Below are 18,439 nucleotides of genomic sequence, written 5' to 3'. Positions count from 1 at the left end.
ACGAGCCTGAGAAGAGCAGCATTAGTGAGAAAACATGAGTAATGAAACGATGATAAAATCACACTATCTTTAATCTTGACCAAAGTTCCAGATTGTCAGGAAAATTGACCCCTTATCTTCAGACTGCAGCTGAATCACGTTTAATATCTGGATCTTGGCAGAAGATCGGAGTAGATTGGGCTTCTTGATCCGTTCTAATTAGCATTTTGCACGAGGCGCGCAGCTTTGAGGCTCCTCTGAATGCCCATCATTACGTAATGAACACAGGGTACAATAGCCTTTCAGTCTTCTTTTTGTTCTTTGTTGAGATGGTGGATGACTCCGGGCTGGAAGGGGGGGTTGCCTCACAGATGCACGCAGCTTTGGCTGGTGATTATCTTTTACCGAGGCTAATTAGAGTCATTAAAAAAACAAAGTACATGTTTCTAAACACAAGCTTTCTGTTTTAGCTAATTGTGCTCACTGATATATGCCATTTTTTTCCCCTGTGGAAACAAAGTATTATTCCTTCAACCAACAGACTGACAACACAATCCCATCTCCTCACACGGTTTCACTTGTTATTCATGTATCTACCACTCTCTTTTCTTTTTCCATCTGCCCCCAAACACCAATTTCTGTCAGATGTGACAAAGTGGGGGACAGAGATGATGGCAAGTGAAATGAGAGGGTCCTGTGAATAAGCTTATGTGGACTGGAGTAATTTGGTCCGCGCGGTGAGGTGAGCTTTCCGGGCTTTCACAGCAGGGATCCAGCTAATCAGGAGATGGAGCACTATCGCATCATTTTTTTCTGCAGACCGCAGACTCACCTTATATCCACAGACAAAACAGGTCACACAGAAACAGGGCAGCTAACATAGTTCTCACTTAAGAAGTCATCACAGAAAAAAAACACTGACCTGTGATAGGTCGGCTTCCACAGTGAACCAAGCAATCACCTAAAATCACCGAATGTCTTTCATTTTCTCTTTACCAGACTCTTTTTTTTTTTTTGCCTTATTCCTACATTTGTTAGCTACGTGATCTTTTCTTCACCTTCACTGCCCCCCCCTCCCCGCCTTTTGTGATATTGGCTGTGAAGAATTGACTCACAGCTTGGCCTTAGCAGAATGATAGATTCTTCTTAATGACTGTGGGCCCGCTGCAATGCTATTACCATAAACCATCCAGATACAACTCATGCATGAGTGCACATGTGCATAAAAAGGTATAAATCAGCTGCGTGAAGGCAGGTCGGTGCCAGCTATCGCAGCTCTAAGTGCCAATTAGATGAGATTCAGCTCCTGGTGCTGGATTTGATGGCCAGCCGACCCCTCGAACTTCTATAATCAGCGCCGTGGATTTTTGGGTTGATACTGTAACATCTACACGCATGGTCTCTCTAATCAATTACTTTTTTATTATGGCTTTTATTTATAAAGCTGTTTATGTTTGGCTGTGTTTCATATTTGGTCATTAGGGAGTTTTTTTTCCAGCTGTAAAGCTAAGAGTGGGGTCATAGGTTTAATGTGCTGCCTCGGTCTGGTAATTGAAATTGTGTAATTCTAAAAAATATTTTTTTATGTGTATTTGCATCTGTGTGTGTGCTCGTTGCAGGTGTGCTGAGGACTCTCTGCAGGCCAGGCAGCTGTTGTCCCTGACTCTAGACCGGATGAGCCACACTCTGCTCCTCGCCTTCCCGTCCTGTGTGGTCAGAGTACCAGTGGCACGATGCCAGCTTTATTCCCGATGCATGAAGTAAGCCTCCGACAAAAAAACGTTCACACAATAGCAAAGAAGGGCAGCGGGGCAAAGATGAGATGTTAGGTGACCCTCGAGGAACCATCTGGCCTTCACAAGTGTCCTTCTTCCAGCTGCAGCTGTAGCAGACCCGTCTTTGCTGCAATAATAACACAATATTACAACTTATAACATCTGCCGCTTTGCTCTTGAGCGAGATGGCAATCTGTTAAATGCAGCACAGTAAAAACAAGTCAAACTTTAATAAAATAGGTGAATAAGTTGGCATAAAATCAAGTGGAAGCTTTTAATGTAATAAATTCAATTAAAATAGCGGTGTATTATTTTTGTTTTACTCTGTCGTGTGCAGCATAATTTTACTTTCCAGTAATAATAATTGCTGATAATGCAATACATGATATTTTAACTTGATAGCAGAGTAGTAATGATGTGAACGAGTCCTGCAGTTGAGCAGAAACGGAGCAGAAAAGCGAACCTTACGCGGCAAACACTTCCGAAACCCAGCGACCAAATACTTCCACAAATCCCAAAAGGCCAGCTCCAAAAAGTCCAGATCGAAATGTCCTTGCAGTGACCAACTTGAGTGAGCAACACCCTCAACCTCTTGGCAACCAACCGAGATCACAAGGTGATGGGAGGCAAAAGTGCAGATCAAAAGTGTGTGTCTTCGCAGTAAGGAACTCGACTCAGCTCTCAGCAAACTGCTTGTATTCTGGTTTTATTAAAGCAAAGTCGCCCGTGTCATATATCAGCATCCTGCAGCAACTACCTTTGTGAATTTCCTCAACATCTGTGAGGTTTTGGGTCGACTCTGAATGTTAGTTAATGCAAAGTTCTGTGTTTGCAGACATCAACAGATTTGAGATTTGCACTGATTTATCGCAGTTGATTGCGATGCATGTAATTGCCAACTTGACTCCACTGTATTGCAAACTGATAGCAGACTGAGTTAGCGTCTTATAGCCACACAAATGCGCTTTGAACACAAAAACTCACTGCGAGCGGTTGCAGACCTGGTCCCCATCTTTGAAGCAAAGAGGAAAAAGGAAAAGAGAAGTGCCAGATACGGTAGCTGCACAGCAGTCATCACCTCAGCTAATGTGAGTTAGCGACTGCTCTTGGTGCTGTTTGGAGCATTTTAAATGCTTGCTTTGCTGTTAATTGTGCTCACAGATCATCTAAAAAAAATCTGTGCTCAGTCTGGCTTTCAATGAGTAAAATTAAAGCTTAATTTTTGTTCTGTTTCAGCACTATTTAGTAGTTGTGAATCCATACAGTGTACAGATGATCCTTGTAAAGCAAGCTCGTTATTCTTTAGCTAGTAACTTAGCACCCAACCCTCCTGATCACTCTGTTCATCACTACATTTCTGGAAGCCTGGCTGTGCTGCAATTAAACATAAAGATTTATTCAAAGCAAGGCTGTTTCACCTGCACACACCCACACAGTCTGCACACTGGAGAGAATCACACTTCAGTCTAGTTGCCCGTGGCTGTGGCCCTTCAGAGTCCACTGACACAGTAACACAGACTGGTACACACTCTGGTACATGAGGCATGCAGTTGTGTTCACTGAACCAGGTGAGTCGTACAAGCGTGTAATGCACATTAAGAAAGCACTCGCATGCTTTCTGAGGTGTGTATGGCGTGTGCACTTTTATTTTCGATGTGTGTATGAGAGTTAATTTTCTGTGTGCAAATAGGTTAAATATTTCTTAGTCATGCTTCGCTGGCTTCAAGTCTATTTTTTTTAACCTTTGAAGAATATTTTTGAGCACTTTGAATTTGGTTCAGTGCGATGACAGTTGATGTGCAGATTCCTTTCCACCTGACTTTAATCCTGTTTGATATGCTTGCATTTTTAAATAAAATCTTCAGTATTTCATAGTAACAGCTCGGCTTTATGCTGTGTGCCGAGCGTACAGCTGGATCTTTTGATGTCGTTTAACTCTGGCTCATTAAGCTCTGGTGCAGAATATCATTAAAGGTGCATGCAGAGTCTTCCCCTGCTGGTCATTAGAAAGAAGACAGTCTTAAGGTTTAAAAGACATTTTATGCTTGCTTCATTTTGCAGACTCTAAACCTACGCCCATCTTTTACACCATCTGTCCTTAACTTTTGCACCTTTGCTGTTACTGTGCTGGTAGTTTGGTAAAAAGAAAGACTGCCAGCTGGTTTGGTGCAGCAGATATAGCTGTACCTATAATATTTGTCTAAATACACCTTAGTAAGTTTCCCCTTGAAGACGCCTTTAGTCGCCGTCAGCTTCTGCCATGATTCTGGCTGATATTTGACGATTTTTCTTGGCAGAATTGGTAAAGTTCTCTAAATCAGATGGTTTCCTGGCACAGACCCGGCTTCTAAGAGCCGTCCTCTAATTTCATTAGCTTTGGGAAAGGCCATTCCAGAAGCTTAATGTTAGCCTGCTTTATCCACTCCCCAACCAGCTCTGATGTGTTTTTGGGATCAATGTCCAGTTGGAACACCTGACTGTGTTTCAGTCATCTAGCTGCTGATAGGAGGTAGTCCAATCCTCCCTCTGAGATCTTCACTAAATTCTTTGGACTTTCCCATGGTTCTGAGTTTTGGTCAGTCCAATGAGTGCTGTCAAACAAATTCTCTTAATAACGCTGCAAAGAGAAACTATCACCTCTAGTCAAAAACGTAATTGGCCTAGGCCTTGTCAAGTTAAAAGATAATGTTGAGCCATTGGCCATAACGTTGAGCTTGTGTGAATTAGAGACATCTGAAAGCAATTCAGACTTTTTTTAAAATAAAAAAGCCATTAAAGATATATGCTGTGCAATCATTCCACCAAAAAAGCAAAAAATTACCAGACATATACATATTTAGATATCTCTAAATATGTGGTTTAGATGAATACTCTTATGTTTAGTGCTATTGACACCAGTTTTGTTTAAAACTTGCAGTCTTTGGGACACTTTTTTGGCAGTCTGTGGCGTTTGTGGTTTTGTCAGCATTACATTATCAGTGGAGCTGTGAACAGGGGAGATTTGTTGCTGCACTCAAGGACATGCCATTTTATTCTTAGAGATGGAGTAAGCAATTTTTCAGAAAGTTTGACATTTGAACTTAACAGCCAAATAAACACACTCCTCCCTTCACTGCTCCAAATTCATGGGTGTGCATTGCTAGGACAACGACATTTAGCAACTGAGTTAGCTGACCCAAGGAGAAATGTTCCAGACTTTGAATGTTGACTTCTTTTTGTCATAGCTAAAACACACAAACACGCCGTTCAAAGTGCAAGAGAGGAAAAAGCACCAAGTTAGTTGTTTAGATTTTTAGAAGGTTTTCACAGGGGAACCATTAAAGGTGCCTCTTGTTCCCCACCGTAACCAAAGCCAGCAACTAATGTGACCTCCTGCCAACCACTGCAAAACGTCCCGGTGAGCTGGAGCTGGTCAGCAGCTTTATAGAGAAAAAATATTTGAAAGTCACATTTTTACTACATATGCTTTGTAAACAGTTCCTGCAAGCTTGCCTCACATCTGGCTCTTGTGCTGGCTTTCTCTACGTTCGCCTAATTATGGACAAGACCGAAAACATGCCCACAAATGAACCAAAGCATGTGCACAAACACTTTTTCCTCTCTGTGGTTATTCATCGGCTGTTTTCTTGTCTGGAAATGTGCAGGGATTCACAGTGATGTCCTGCACATGCAGTCTGTGCACATGGAATAACTTCCCCTGCGGCTGGTTGGCTGGAGTAGTAACATGTGGGCCGGTCCAAGCCACTTTGTTTTGTTCCCATTGAGAGAGCCAGGACTTTTTTTCTGTGAACACACAGAATGAATTTGAAGTGTACCGGAATATTTTGGCTGACTTTACCTTGAAGAGAATTAGTAAAAATATGAAGTGAGTGATAGTGTTAACATATCTAATTTATGACTCATGTTTTCGAAAGTCAAATTTAGATGAAAAACCTCAGGCAGTGCTGATGCTGAGAATCCGTTTTGGTGAAGGTTGCTGTTGAAAAGCTCAGATCTCTGCTGAGACTCCCACAGTCTCCTAAGAAGTCTTAAATTAAGGTCCCTTTGCACAGCATTCAGCTCCATGATCAGAACCTTTACGAAAGACTTATTTTGACCGTTTATCAAACTGTCACCAAGTTAAACATCAAGAATTCAGTTTCAGTCTTTCAGGAAGTGTTTTTTTAAGTGCCCGCCCCTCCTCACAGCTCTGTTATTAGCTTGCCCTCTATTGATTTTTCTCAAAAATGACAAAATATTCACTGCACTGAACAGCATCAAACATGTTTTGCAGGCTGTAAAAGTTGAAGGTCAGTGACTTTCAAGGAGATGGAAATCCATCTAAAAAATTCACACCATCACTCCTAATTATCAGTATTTGCTTTATAGTGGATTCAGTTAAGGAAAAGGAGATATTTTATGACAAGGAGTTTTTAGTTGGTCTAGTATGGTCTAATCCAGCGGTCCCCAATCCCCGGGCCTCGGACCGGTACCGGTCCGTGAGTCGTTTGGTACCGGGTTATCGTTTTGATCGTTAACTCTGTGTTCCTGGGTCTTTTCACGTGTGTTATGAATAAATCTTCCTTTTTTCGGTACCAGTACTAGTTTTATTTTGTTGTATTTATCCACGACACCTTAAAGGCCGGTCTGTGAAAATATTGTCGGGCATAAACCGGTCCGTGGCGCAAAAAAGGTTGGGGACCGCTGGTCTAATCCATGAGCACACCACCAGAAAGATAAGCAGGGTGATGGCTAATGAAAGTCAGTTAACTGCAGCTATAGTCACAATCTGCAAATCTAGCAGCCAAGCTTCCTTAACGCTTCCCCCAAATAGACAGCGTTTGATGACCTCCCCTGTACCCTTTTCCAAAGGTAGCTGCATACTCAGAGACCAACATCACTAACTTGCGATGCACACCCAGTTATTTTGTTTAATGACAGACCTGAAATATGACAGAAACTACTTGGATCAGAAGAGAGAAACATGGGTTACTCTGAGTAAGAGTTAAATTTGTAACATCAATGAAATATCCAAACGCACAGATTTCTTTTTATTGAATGTATTCCTTCTAACAGCGTGCTGTATTACAGACTCCTCTTTGCTCCCCTCTAGTTTCTCTGACAGTGGACTGTTAGCTACGTTGCCTGTGCAGGTGTTTCAGTTTGCATCATTGTTAAAATCATGTCATCTGTGGCTGTTTTTCTGAGCTAACATAAACATTCACAGCTAATATGAATAAAACTGTAACGCATTACCTCACCAGTGTGATTTCCCGGGAGCCACATTGAATAGATTGTTATCAGCTGCTTCATGACATCATCAGTCTCTGTGTTTAGTTGCTGTTTTGACCCAGAGACCGATTTAAGGCGGCAGCTGCACACTGTGCACTTACGGGCACCAAAGTAGAACTGGGAACCTTTTCAGGGTCCAGGCAGTCAAATAATTTGTTTCCTCTCCTCTGCAGGAACTGCATCGCCTCCAGGGACCCTTACTGTGGCTGGACCAGAGGAAGCACCTGCTCTTTCCTCAGACCTGGAACCAGGTACGGCATCCTTCTTTCGTTTTTTCGTGTATTTACAACACCACATCATACACTGCTCACTCTTATATTTAAAACAAATTCTTTGACACACTGTTTCAAAAATTCTTTCTTTATGTCGCTCTGAAGCTCTGTGTGTGCTTTTCCTGCAGTTTTTCTCTGATCTGCTGCTTTGATCCAACTTGTTTTCCTTTGAATTTCTTTGAACTTTTATCACTTCTCAAGGTTACTTTTCTGACAGCAGACCACCCATGGAGACCATGCGTTTTTTTCTTAAGTGTGGAAGTGGCTGGGTTTTATTTGCAATGATTTATATTTATAAGTGACATCTGTGCCCTCGGAGTAACCTCTCCACGTACGTGACAGCGTCACATTTATTGCGGCGCTCGTAAAACGTGTACGTGTTTAGCTGGATTCGATGTTTTTGCATGTTTCTCTGTTTTCTGCGTAACACACGCACACAGAGCGTTGTCTACATGAATGTGTGTGTGTGTGAAGTGCAGCGGCCTCTCTTGACAGCTCACCTCCAGTTGTGGCTGTTTCCTTCCAGAGAAATCAGATTTCTCTTTAGTCAAGCTGCTTATTGAATTAGGCTTTCAAACACAGGTGTAGTGCCAGCCGAACAGGCAACACAGGCCTTAAAGACCACCCCGGGCTGCCTGCTTATACTGTTATAGGCCTCTATGTTGGTCTTGATTTGATTTAACAAGGGCGGTCGACTCGGCAATCGATTCTGCATTGAGTTACCGTGGATTTCCTCTTTGTGGAATAATGCAACCTCTCTTTCCAAACCGGTGCGAGAGGAGAGCTCAGCAGCTTGTGTTGTTAGATGCAGTTTCTGCGGGAGAGCGGTTTTGTAGTTTAAATAAAGGTAGAGCCATCAGGATTTGCTTCTGCCAACAAGAATTTTGTGACACTTCAATATTTTGTTTTCCCGTAAGCCACCAATTTAGTCTTTTGTCAGTTGTACCGACCAACATTTTCAAAATACATCAAGTGTCCACTCGTGATTACCACCGACCAGTTTTTATACGTCTGTCTTAATTATTTGCACAATGAAGCATCAATAAAAGCAAAGCAGCGTAATAACAACAAAATGAAAAGCGGATAGTGCAGGTGAAATTAAAAAAGCCCATAGGAGGTTAGAAAAGAAATCACGTTCAAAATTAATTAATCGACATTGTTTCTAAAAAAAAAAAAAGGAAAATATTTGGTAACAAAACACTTACAGAAACAGTGTGTGTCGGGGGGGTGGGGGCATTTTTAACTGGCACATTCAGGATATCAAAGCATGGTTATTAAATAATAAAAAATTAGGGGAAGTTAACCCATAATCTTTATGTGGTACAGTAAAAACGTGTGCAGGGATTTACTGAAACACACATACACATAAATCCAACTATAGTCGATGTTTGGTGTGAGCAGCTTTATCCTGTCTAAGCAGCTCCATGAGGATCTTCAGGAATAGTTCTCCAGGCTTCTTGAAGGACATTCAAAGCTCTTCTTTGGATGTTTCTGCCTTTGGTTCTGGTCTCTGGCTGGATGGGGAGGCCAATCTGTGGGCTTCCACTGTGGGTTCTAATCCAGCCATGATTTCACTGCAGTGTCAGTGTGTTTGCGATCATACCTCAGTCTTTCTTCCTGTTTCACTTTATTAATGTCTGATGAGGCTTCGGTGAACAGTAGACGATCAGCTGGAAGTCTAGATCATCTCTCAGGTCCTGTGTCAGGTCTTTGCTGGATCCCCCCTCCCCCCCTCTTTAAGGACATGACTTTCAAATTCTGTCCACACATGCCGAGATATGCCAGCAGCTCTTTGGGAATTATCCCTGTCAAACTGTGTGATCTTAGGCATTTTTGTAGATTCAACAAAAAAAACTGGAACAAATTGATTCTTTGCTAAGTCGTCTCTTATGTGAGGACAAAACACTGGATCAGTCCTTGAGCTCGGTGCCTTTTCTCTGCTTGAATGCTTCAAAGGTCAAAAAAGATCCTCAGGAACAAGGACTGGACTGAAAATAAGTGAAAAAGCAACCGAAAGAACTTCATAATATCTGAAGAACTACTGCTCAATACAACTTTATGAAGAACAGCAGCTTCTTGAATCAAAATATCCAGAAATGATGGTTAGAACTACTTCCACTAACCCTTACTGGGAAGCTGTGCTGTAACAGGGTCCACACTGTGGTCTTTATTACTTTCTCTTTAGTTACTGTATGAAGTCTTTAAACAATGATCCAAAGTACCCGTGAGAATATACAAGAAAAGAAACACTGAAAATGAAAAAGCAACAGTAAGAAGTGGGCACGCACACAGAGCCACAGACACGTCTAATGTATACAAAGTGAACAACCCGCCGATTGGGAGACGCAGCCAACTGAGCACATAACATTACTCTTTATTAGGATGGCACCGCTGCAGGTTCACAGCACACTTGAACTCATTTGTCACAGTTTTTTTAGGCTTTAAAAGCAAAAATGTTTGCTGCTGCTTGACCCTTAAGCTAATTACACAATGCTGACTTCTCAAGCCAAGTTCAGCTTTCATGCACAGTCAGTGCTCTGACATGTCAGATGTAGCTGCAGTGCCATGAAACAGCGTATGTGAGAGTGATTGCTACAAACGTGCACATCTTTGTGGTAACGTACAGAAGGCGTGCATCCAATCAACTGAGCCCCTGCTAAATGCTCACTTATACTTATATGGTGACATTTAAGGCTCAGCTGATCACATTAGGTCACGCATTGGTGTTGGATTGTAAGAATATGGCATTGATGTTAATAAGTTGTTAATAAGTTTAACATCTGGGGAAAATATTGTTATTTATTCTCTTGCACCAGCTTTCTTTGATCTGAGGCCAGGAAACTGTTTAAGCACACAACCTTAAGGATCACTCTGGGCAGTGCCACCATGCAGACTGTTAAGCTAATGGCATGCTGGCTAAAGCTTCATATTTACTGTTTGTAAGAGAGCGTTATTGATCTTCTCACTCATCTCTAAGCAGGACCGACAAACTTTAAAGGGGATCTGTTATTCTCATTTCAAGCTTTATATTCATTCTTGGACTCTGCTAGAGCAGCTTTTCATGAGTCGCACTGTGAAATGATCAGCATTTGTCTCGGGCGGGGACTGGGAGCAGCTCATCCCTAACTGCCCCTCATAAACAGAAGGTTTTTGAGTGCAGGTTGTCAGCCAGAGCTGTTTGCCTGAGATGGTCCTATTGGAAATATTCTCTCTCTTTAATACAAACAGAGCAAAGAGCAGAAAAATATTTGAAGCAGTCTGAGCTTCGACTCGTGAGGATTGCACGCACATATGCTGATCTCATCATTTAAAACTGGTTAATGGTTAATATGAGCACAGTTTAGACATAATAAGCCCATTTAAATATAACTGCTGAGAAAAGTAGCTGTTGCCAGTGTGAACACATTTCAAGCCGCAAAAAAAAAAAAAAAAAAAATTCAGTGGTTTTTGGCATTTTTACTTTACAGTAAAATTAAATTAAATAGTGAGTTATTTAATAGGAACTGTGCAGTTTAACATAGCTCCACTACAGAGCGTGAAGCTGATGAGTGTATAGCTGATGCTAAAACAGACAAAACTTTACAGTATTCATTACTGCAAACTTCCAGATTTTCTTGTAAGTTTCAAAAATGACAGCGGCAGCCAGTTACTATCATTAGTTCTCGTTTCTTTACTTGAATCTACAAAAATGTCAAAGATCACACAGTTTAACAGACAGAGAATCATATTTTTGCACCAAAAGGGCTGAAACGTGATGCACATTTTAGCACAGTGTGCAGTGTGTCCTTAAAAAATTGAAGTAAGTGGAGACGTGGAGGACAAACGGCCTAAAAAACTACCTGCGGGAAATGAATAGCATCTGAAAATCGTGTCCATAAGAAACAAGACCTGACACAGGACCTGATAGATAATCCATGTACTGTTCACTGAAGCCTCATCAGAAATGGTCACAGTGGAAGGCAAACGGAAAAAAAATGACTGATGGATTCAGATTTTTTTAACAGAGAAGAGAAAAAAAAATGCAAAAACGTCCAAAGATCTTTAAATATCCTTAAAAAAGCCTGGAGAATTATCCCTGAAGATCCTCACAGAGATGACAGAGAGCTGCTCAGAGAGCTCAGACTGAATAAAGGTGATCATAACTAAAATTTTCCATTTCTATTTTTGCTTTAAATACTGTATTTCTCATAATTTTTTCATGTTTCGATAAATCGCCGCACCTATTTTTTATTTTCCTGTGAAATATAAAGAAATGCAGGTCAGCTCAAGACTTTTGCACGCTAATTTACACATGACCAAGGAAAAATAAAGAAACATATGCATGCACGCATCATTCAGAATGAAAATGATCTGTTTTTTTAGTGATTTCGTGTGTTTTTTATGCATTTCTCTTCCAGAGCTGTGCTGTTGAGAAGGGGCAAAAGTGCACTTTCCCCTATATGATACTTAAATCACTTAACTAGAGGTCTTTCCAGTCACATGAAGCCCATTATAACTGAGTTCTGAAACGCATGGAGCCTGCAGGCACGCTCTTGCATGCGCTCACACACCTACATAAACGTTCTCGCTGCGTCCGTTGCAGCTTCCCCCTCGACACGAGCCATAATCAGAAGCACTTGTGTTTGTCTCGGTGTGCACCTGGCCTGTGAGCCGTTCTCATTTCCTCTCCACTTCCTCTCTTCATCATACTCTATGTTATTGTCTGTTGAGGTTTTCATGCTCCCCTTTGGACCAAAAGGGAAATGACTTGTATAAATACAATATGTCATAGTTTTCCACAAAAAAATGTCCATCACGCCACTCTTGTGTTAATCTATGCACGGTCTGAAGCATGTGTGTGGGAATGTATGTGAATGTTTTACTGTTATATCTTATTAGTATTTTAAGTATTCTATCTATTTTATTTATTGAATTTTATTGTTTTATTTATATTTTGATATTGCTAGGGATGATGCAATGATCGGGGACCATTCTTAATTTCGTTGTTCTCATGACAATGACAATAAAGTTTCTGATTCTGATTCTGAAATCAGTACAGTACAGTTTGAGGTTTTGCTGAATATTTCACTGATCATAAATGTGTAAAAAGTGGTAGGATGCTATGATTATGGCACGTCCTTACCCTAATCTGCATATTAATGAGCGAAACACATGGTGTTGGACTGTTCCACCTCTTTAGCACTTTGCACTCCAACAGTTTGGAGTTTATATCTACAGCAAATATCTCTAATATGAAGTCCTTTGCTGACCTAGAAATATTTGTAATTCATTGCATTAATTAGTTTAATTATTGATGCTGCTGGCATGAGTGGTATTTTGAAATTATAATGAAGATTATTGTGGGATATTAGGCAGCTCGAGGGCTTCTTCACTTCATTTTTCTCGCCAGCCTAACAAAAAAATGAGATTTCTTAAGTGCGAGGAGCTCGTCGAGATGTACGCCCCCAGTGTAACACTGAGGTAGTGCTCCCGTGTCAGAACGGATCTCCGCTGTGGGCTCAGCGGCCGAGTCGCCGTGCCTCCGTGTCACCTGATTAATGGCCGTGTCTCCTCTCCTCCGCAGACTGCCTTTTGAGCAAGATGTTGAACATGGAAACGTGGACCACTTGGGCGACTGTGACGGTAAGAGGAGCGATTGTGGCTCTGTGTATTTGTGTTGCTCTGCAAACGTTCAAACAAATAGCTCTCCTGTCTTTGGCAGGCCTTACATAAGCTCGGTATGTTCGAAGTAAACAACAACACAGTAAAAGAGAGAAAGAGCCGGGTGGTTTCAGTTTACACAGAAGACATCCTCAAATAAACCCACAATACGTCTCAGTCCACCTCGGCGGTCGGCCGTATCTAACTCCTCCCCAGGCTTATCGCTCCGATCCTACACGAAGGCCTGAGAGCTGGTTAGAAAATTACAGTGTCTGTTTTAGCTAATTTTGTTCTTCTCTCTGTTTACTCTGTCCTCCTTTGTATGCTGTCTTTGCTTTGGTCTGGTAGGTTTTGTTCCATATACATGTGGTTAATTATACTCAACTCCAGCTTGGATTCCCCTTGATGTCCTCTTTTTTCCCCCCCCTCTATCCATATCATTATGAAAATAGATTTGGTAACCAGCAAAGCACAATCTCTACTCTAGATACACTGAGGTTTCGGATACTCCCGTGGCACCCCTCGCTTTGATCTATGTGCTAATTTCAGTGCGTGCAAATTAATCCTTTGCTTCTGAAAGTTCCCGGAGTTCATGTGCTGTGCTCCCTGAGAGAAGAACAGATAAATATTTCATAATCAGAACCTGCGTACAACTCTAATCCTGTTTCAGATGGCCCCTCCGTTTGATGCTGCTCTCTCACGTCAGGTCCTCTGACCGCCAAGCTACGGGCGACTTCCTCTGGAGCTGATGACGGAACAAAGTTAGCCTTCAGATTTTGACTTCACCAAGCCCAAGTGTGCGACTTACAGAACCTGTGGAGGACCCTAGTCAAAGTAGTGGTCACATACCTGCAACGATACACAAAATTCACGGTTCGGTTCAGTTCGATACTTTTTCGATACAAAAAAATGTTCATGCCTTTTTAGTTTTTCATATAATAAAATTATAAATATATATTTTAACTCAAAAGTACAGTTTTTAAATTTAATGTTGCTGAAACAACAAAATAATAAAATAAAAAAATCTATCTGATCCAGAAATCACTCATCTTTGGAAAAGAGAGTTTATTACAGAGAAATGGCTCTTTCCAAAATAAAAGCTATACTATACGCTTCTTCTATATTCTCAGCAGCATATTAAACGTATCAGGTCCCCATAAGGAGAATTATGTGCTAACGGCTGTCTAAATGACTCGGGTAAAGTTTGTAGCATGCATGCTTGTGGTTTTTGTCTGCTTCCACTTGTCTTTGCACAAGGATCATGTCAACGTAAATGTGCAGTCATATTCGTTGTGTTCCCACTAATGCTGTCAGTGTTAATCTCGTTAAAATGACATTAACAGCATAACGCCACAAATCTCCCTTAACGAGTTACCGCGGATCGCCCCGTGCGTGGGGCTGGACAGTGTCAACACATTAACAAGCTAACTGCGCTAACGCACTAGTTCCCACCAATGTAATTGAGCATTGCGTGGCACATCCGACATTGCTTTACTTTTGTCCATGACGCGCTTACCATCAGGGTCATGCTTCACATGAAAACCAAAATAGTTCCAAACGCCAGATCTGAATGAGGGTGGGGGAGGTTCAATTTCGGGTAGCGTTAAGGCAGTGACCATGTTGCAACGAGCTTAACTTCTGTATTGCTAGCTTGCGCTGCGCTCAGTGGATCTGTGCTCGACAGTGCAGCCTAGGTAGAGTAGTAGAACGCAGATCCCCTGAGCGCTCAACACAGACAGCATCGTCAGAAGAAAAGTTGATTGTTCGATACATATGCGTACCGAACCGAAAGCACTGTATCGAACGGTTCAATACCGATACGAGTATTGTTGCACCCCTACTAAACAGATAGCAGGGTGTATTGTATCAAACACAGACTAATTAAAGAATCTCTGGGGTTTTTTGGTTATTAACACATTTGTGATTGCCAAAAAGCATAATGATCTGGACAGACCGGCAGCCTATCCAAGCAAAGAAACCTTAAACAGATTTTAATGTATTTGTACTTTACATTAAAATAACATCTTGGTTCTTTATCAAAGCTGCTGCTCTGCACAGCCATCGTTGTCCGCTGCAGATCTGACGGGCGAAAAAAATCCTGCAAATGAAGAATAAGCGCTCACATTCATTTGGTTCTCGCACTAATAAAAATTATAAACTAGATGAAAAATGGTCATTTTAATTAAATTGCACAATTTCTACCATGTGGAGATTTAGCTTGAGCAACTGTACGGCTTAATTAAAAGCAAAACTTCTCGATCATTACTGGTGTGCTACGCTGGTGGGTGAGAGATGAACACAATCACATGGGTGTATTAGTTGGCTAATGGGGCGTTTTACAAGCTGCGGTCTGGGATCCCGGTTTTGATGTTATGTTTACGGGTTTCGTGCGAGGTCTCGGGGTCAGGCTGAGACTGGCTGATGTTAAAGGTGCTGCTGCAAATAGATTTCTTAGAGCAGCACAGACTGACGGTGCATTAGCTGGTCCTCTGTGGTTGATCTCATTTACAACTTGCAGTTGGCTATCGTGCTTAAATGTTGTGGCACACTGAAGCAGGAAACTTATTTGAGATCATGACAAAAGAGGCCAAGTGATCATATGAAAACAATTAATCTTCACCAATGTAAGATTTTCTCTCTTTGAAGTCACGCATTCCAGAAATACCTCTTCAAAATAAAGGGCTCATATTTACACAGTCATTTCAGTCATTATGAGTCATTCATATCCATTTAAGGGGACCGATTATCCTCGTTTCCAGCTCCATGTTGTTATTATTGGATCCTACTAGAGCAGCTTTGCATAATTCGCAGTTATGACTCATTCATATCCAATTAAAAGGACCTGTTATGGTTATTCCCAGCTCCGTGCTTTTATTATTGGACTCTACTCGACCAGCTTTCACACTTTGATTGATTATTGATTAGATTACATACTCTACTTTTACTCTCCTTTTAAAGCCTTTAAGACCTCCCTTTCAGACAGATTTCTTCTGATTGGCTGCCCCTCGGAAGCAACTCCCAGCCGGAGCTATATAATGAGGAAAGGCACATTAAAAACTCGTGTCCATGATTCTGGCCACAGAGTCGACAGAGAATGTTAATTTATGAATTTATCATATGTACACGGAGATGAAAGCGTGCAGTATCTGCTGGTCTTGGAGCGCCGCCACATAAAGATGTACCGTCCTGTTTTCCGGTCCTGCCTTTGAGGAATTTCCGAGCTCCGAGGCACGTTTTGGTCCCACATCTGATCCCTTCGTGAAATATGGCCGAGCTGAGCTCAGCTGACAGAGGCGTGCTCCGCCGGTGCGAAGTGACCGGGCACTGCTGGGCCGACATGGCGGGAATGTGAGCCGGCGTCTATCTGACAGCTGCCACCGACGCTCAGGCTGCACTTTGTCTCAGCGGACGTGATGAACTCGGTGCCGCGATCTATCCTTTCATCATATCTCTTTTATTTGACACTTTCATTGTCTCTGATACGGTTCCTTTCCTCTGTGTTTCCTGTTCGTGGTTAATGCCGAGTCCATCTCTCTTTGTCTTTCTGTAAGACAAAGACTCTTTCAGTCATCTGCAAATGTAATATTCAGTCAGAGGAAGACGGAGAGCCGCGGCTTCAGCAGGCCTGCTATGAAAAACTGTCACTGACACCGTTAAGACTTTGAAAACAGAGTGCACATCCTCACTCCGTGTGCCTGTCAGCATTCCTCTGCGTTTTTATGTATATAGGACACGCGCTGTATATGCATGTGCTTGTAGCCACACAGACTCCTCGGAGGCCCGGAACGGTGGAACAGACAGAAGCCTTTTGGTTGCTGAATATTTCATATCTCTATATTGGACTCATTCCACCTGTCTGTACCTTGACCAAGCAGATGAGAGGTGAGATATGGTCTGGCCTATCTATGTCTCTTTAAGGGAATTCAGCAAACTCGTTTTTTGCTCTCTCCCTTTGGCTTCTCCTCTCTTCTTGAAGATGAGTCACTTTCTGTAGCTGCATGTCTAACAACATTTTCCCTGTCGCTTCCAGCCACAGTTCAGATTTCATATTTTCACCGTTAAAAACAGAAATTACGAAATAATAAATGAAGCCATGTGATGATTAACAGGAGAGGACATAAGAGAAAGGAAACTCTGAATATCCAATCTTCGCCTCTTCCTCTAAACAGCCGGATACTTTCCCCGCGGCAGGTAACATGTTTTCATCGTAACAATTTAAGAAGTTTAAAAGCAGAAGTCCTCTTTGATAGAACGGCTGTCGGTGACAATCTGAACGCATTACGTCTTCGCTCTGCCTCGCTCTTTCAGGATTCTGGTGTTATCTCGCCACTGGCGTCTGAGCCTCCTCGTTGTTTCTTTCTTTCAATTTTTCCAGACATTTTCTCTGAAATATTTTCCATTGCTGTAAATGTTTGGAACCGAATTACTGAATAAAATCAAAACTGCCTGCTTGGCTAGACACCGCCAGTGAAACTGGAGGTGAGAAAGTATGTTGCTATTTGTATTTCATAATTGGCTGAACCGACCCATTAAGGTTATGATGGTCATATTAAAATTATGCTCGTTTTGTTTTGCTATTAATTTATGGCGCCATTGCTTTTGCTTCCTGTGCTTCAGCGCTCCTGCGACCGGGAGTTCCACGTGCTTGGCTGCATTTCTGTCATTTTTCTTTCTTCCCCCAGCCTGAAACGACAAGCTTCTCTGTGATTAGTTCTAGTTTGCACAAGTTAGCGCTGCAGACTTTTCAACGTCTGGATTTTATTCATGTAGCGGGGACGCTGTCATCGTGGGTCGGGTTCAGGTTAACCTTTCACTGCCAGTGCTACTCCTGATGGGGAAGGTTGTGAGTCACAAGCCATGGAGATTTTGACAGAATGGGATGAAAACTACCAGAAAACGTGGATGGGAGCGACATGAAAGACTCGGAAATGACTTACATTTGGGAGACGGAGGTGAAAGATGATTCTCATGTGGGAGAATATGAATAACAGTCTAACAGGAAACGTGTGGGTCAAAAAATGTGTGGACGCATTCCCCCTTAAAGCTTTGACAATCATTGGAACAGGGAAAGGATTTTACGAGTTTAGCTTCCATGCATGTGCTTTGTACGTTCTTGGTGAGGAAGTTGGGAAAGTAAACTGTGTTTGTCCTTCACACGCTGAGCAGTAAACCTGCACCCCGTCAAGGGTAGGTTGGTTATATTCATGATTTAAGGGGATATTATGCTAGTTTTGTTCTTCTGAGCCATTTATTGTGCCATAGTCTGCAGTCCTCTACTGCTTCAGTGCCTCTCCTCTAACTCTTCTCCCTCTGGTCTCTGTAAGTGCTGCACTGATTTCAGAGCAGCATTGTCGTCAGACCTCAAAGAGAGATGGATGGACGGCCTTACTTAGAGCCCAGCTAACTGCCTCCCCTTTCTCCTTAACCAGAGAGGAGCAGTTGCTGGAAGGAGAATCGATTTTCATCTCTTCGCTGGCTGATGGCAGTCGAATAGATATCAAG

The 18,439-nt window shown here is 42.0% G+C and overlaps 1 protein-coding gene across 1 annotated transcript in view; it reads left to right on the top strand.

Moving 5' to 3' along the window:
* sema6bb (sema domain, transmembrane domain (TM), and cytoplasmic domain, (semaphorin) 6Bb) overlaps nucleotides 1-18,439 on the top strand; it is a 127,545-nt gene that overhangs the window by 91,257 nt on the left and 17,849 nt on the right. The window contains exons 14-16 of the mRNA XM_026159696.2: nucleotides 1,599-1,739; nucleotides 7,199-7,276; nucleotides 12,861-12,919. Of these exons, the coding sequence (XP_026015481.2) occupies nucleotides 1,599-1,739; nucleotides 7,199-7,276; nucleotides 12,861-12,919 (278 nt within the window). The remainder of the gene's footprint in view (nucleotides 1-1,598; nucleotides 1,740-7,198; nucleotides 7,277-12,860; nucleotides 12,920-18,439) is intronic.

The sequence above is a fragment of the Astatotilapia calliptera genome, chromosome 23, assembly GCF_964374335.1.
Source record: "Astatotilapia calliptera chromosome 23, fAstCal68.1, whole genome shotgun sequence".
NCBI lineage: Eukaryota > Metazoa > Chordata > Actinopteri > Cichliformes > Cichlidae > Astatotilapia > Astatotilapia calliptera.
The sequence above is the reverse complement of the archived record's forward strand: the minus strand, read 5'-3'. Positions and strand labels throughout refer to the sequence as shown.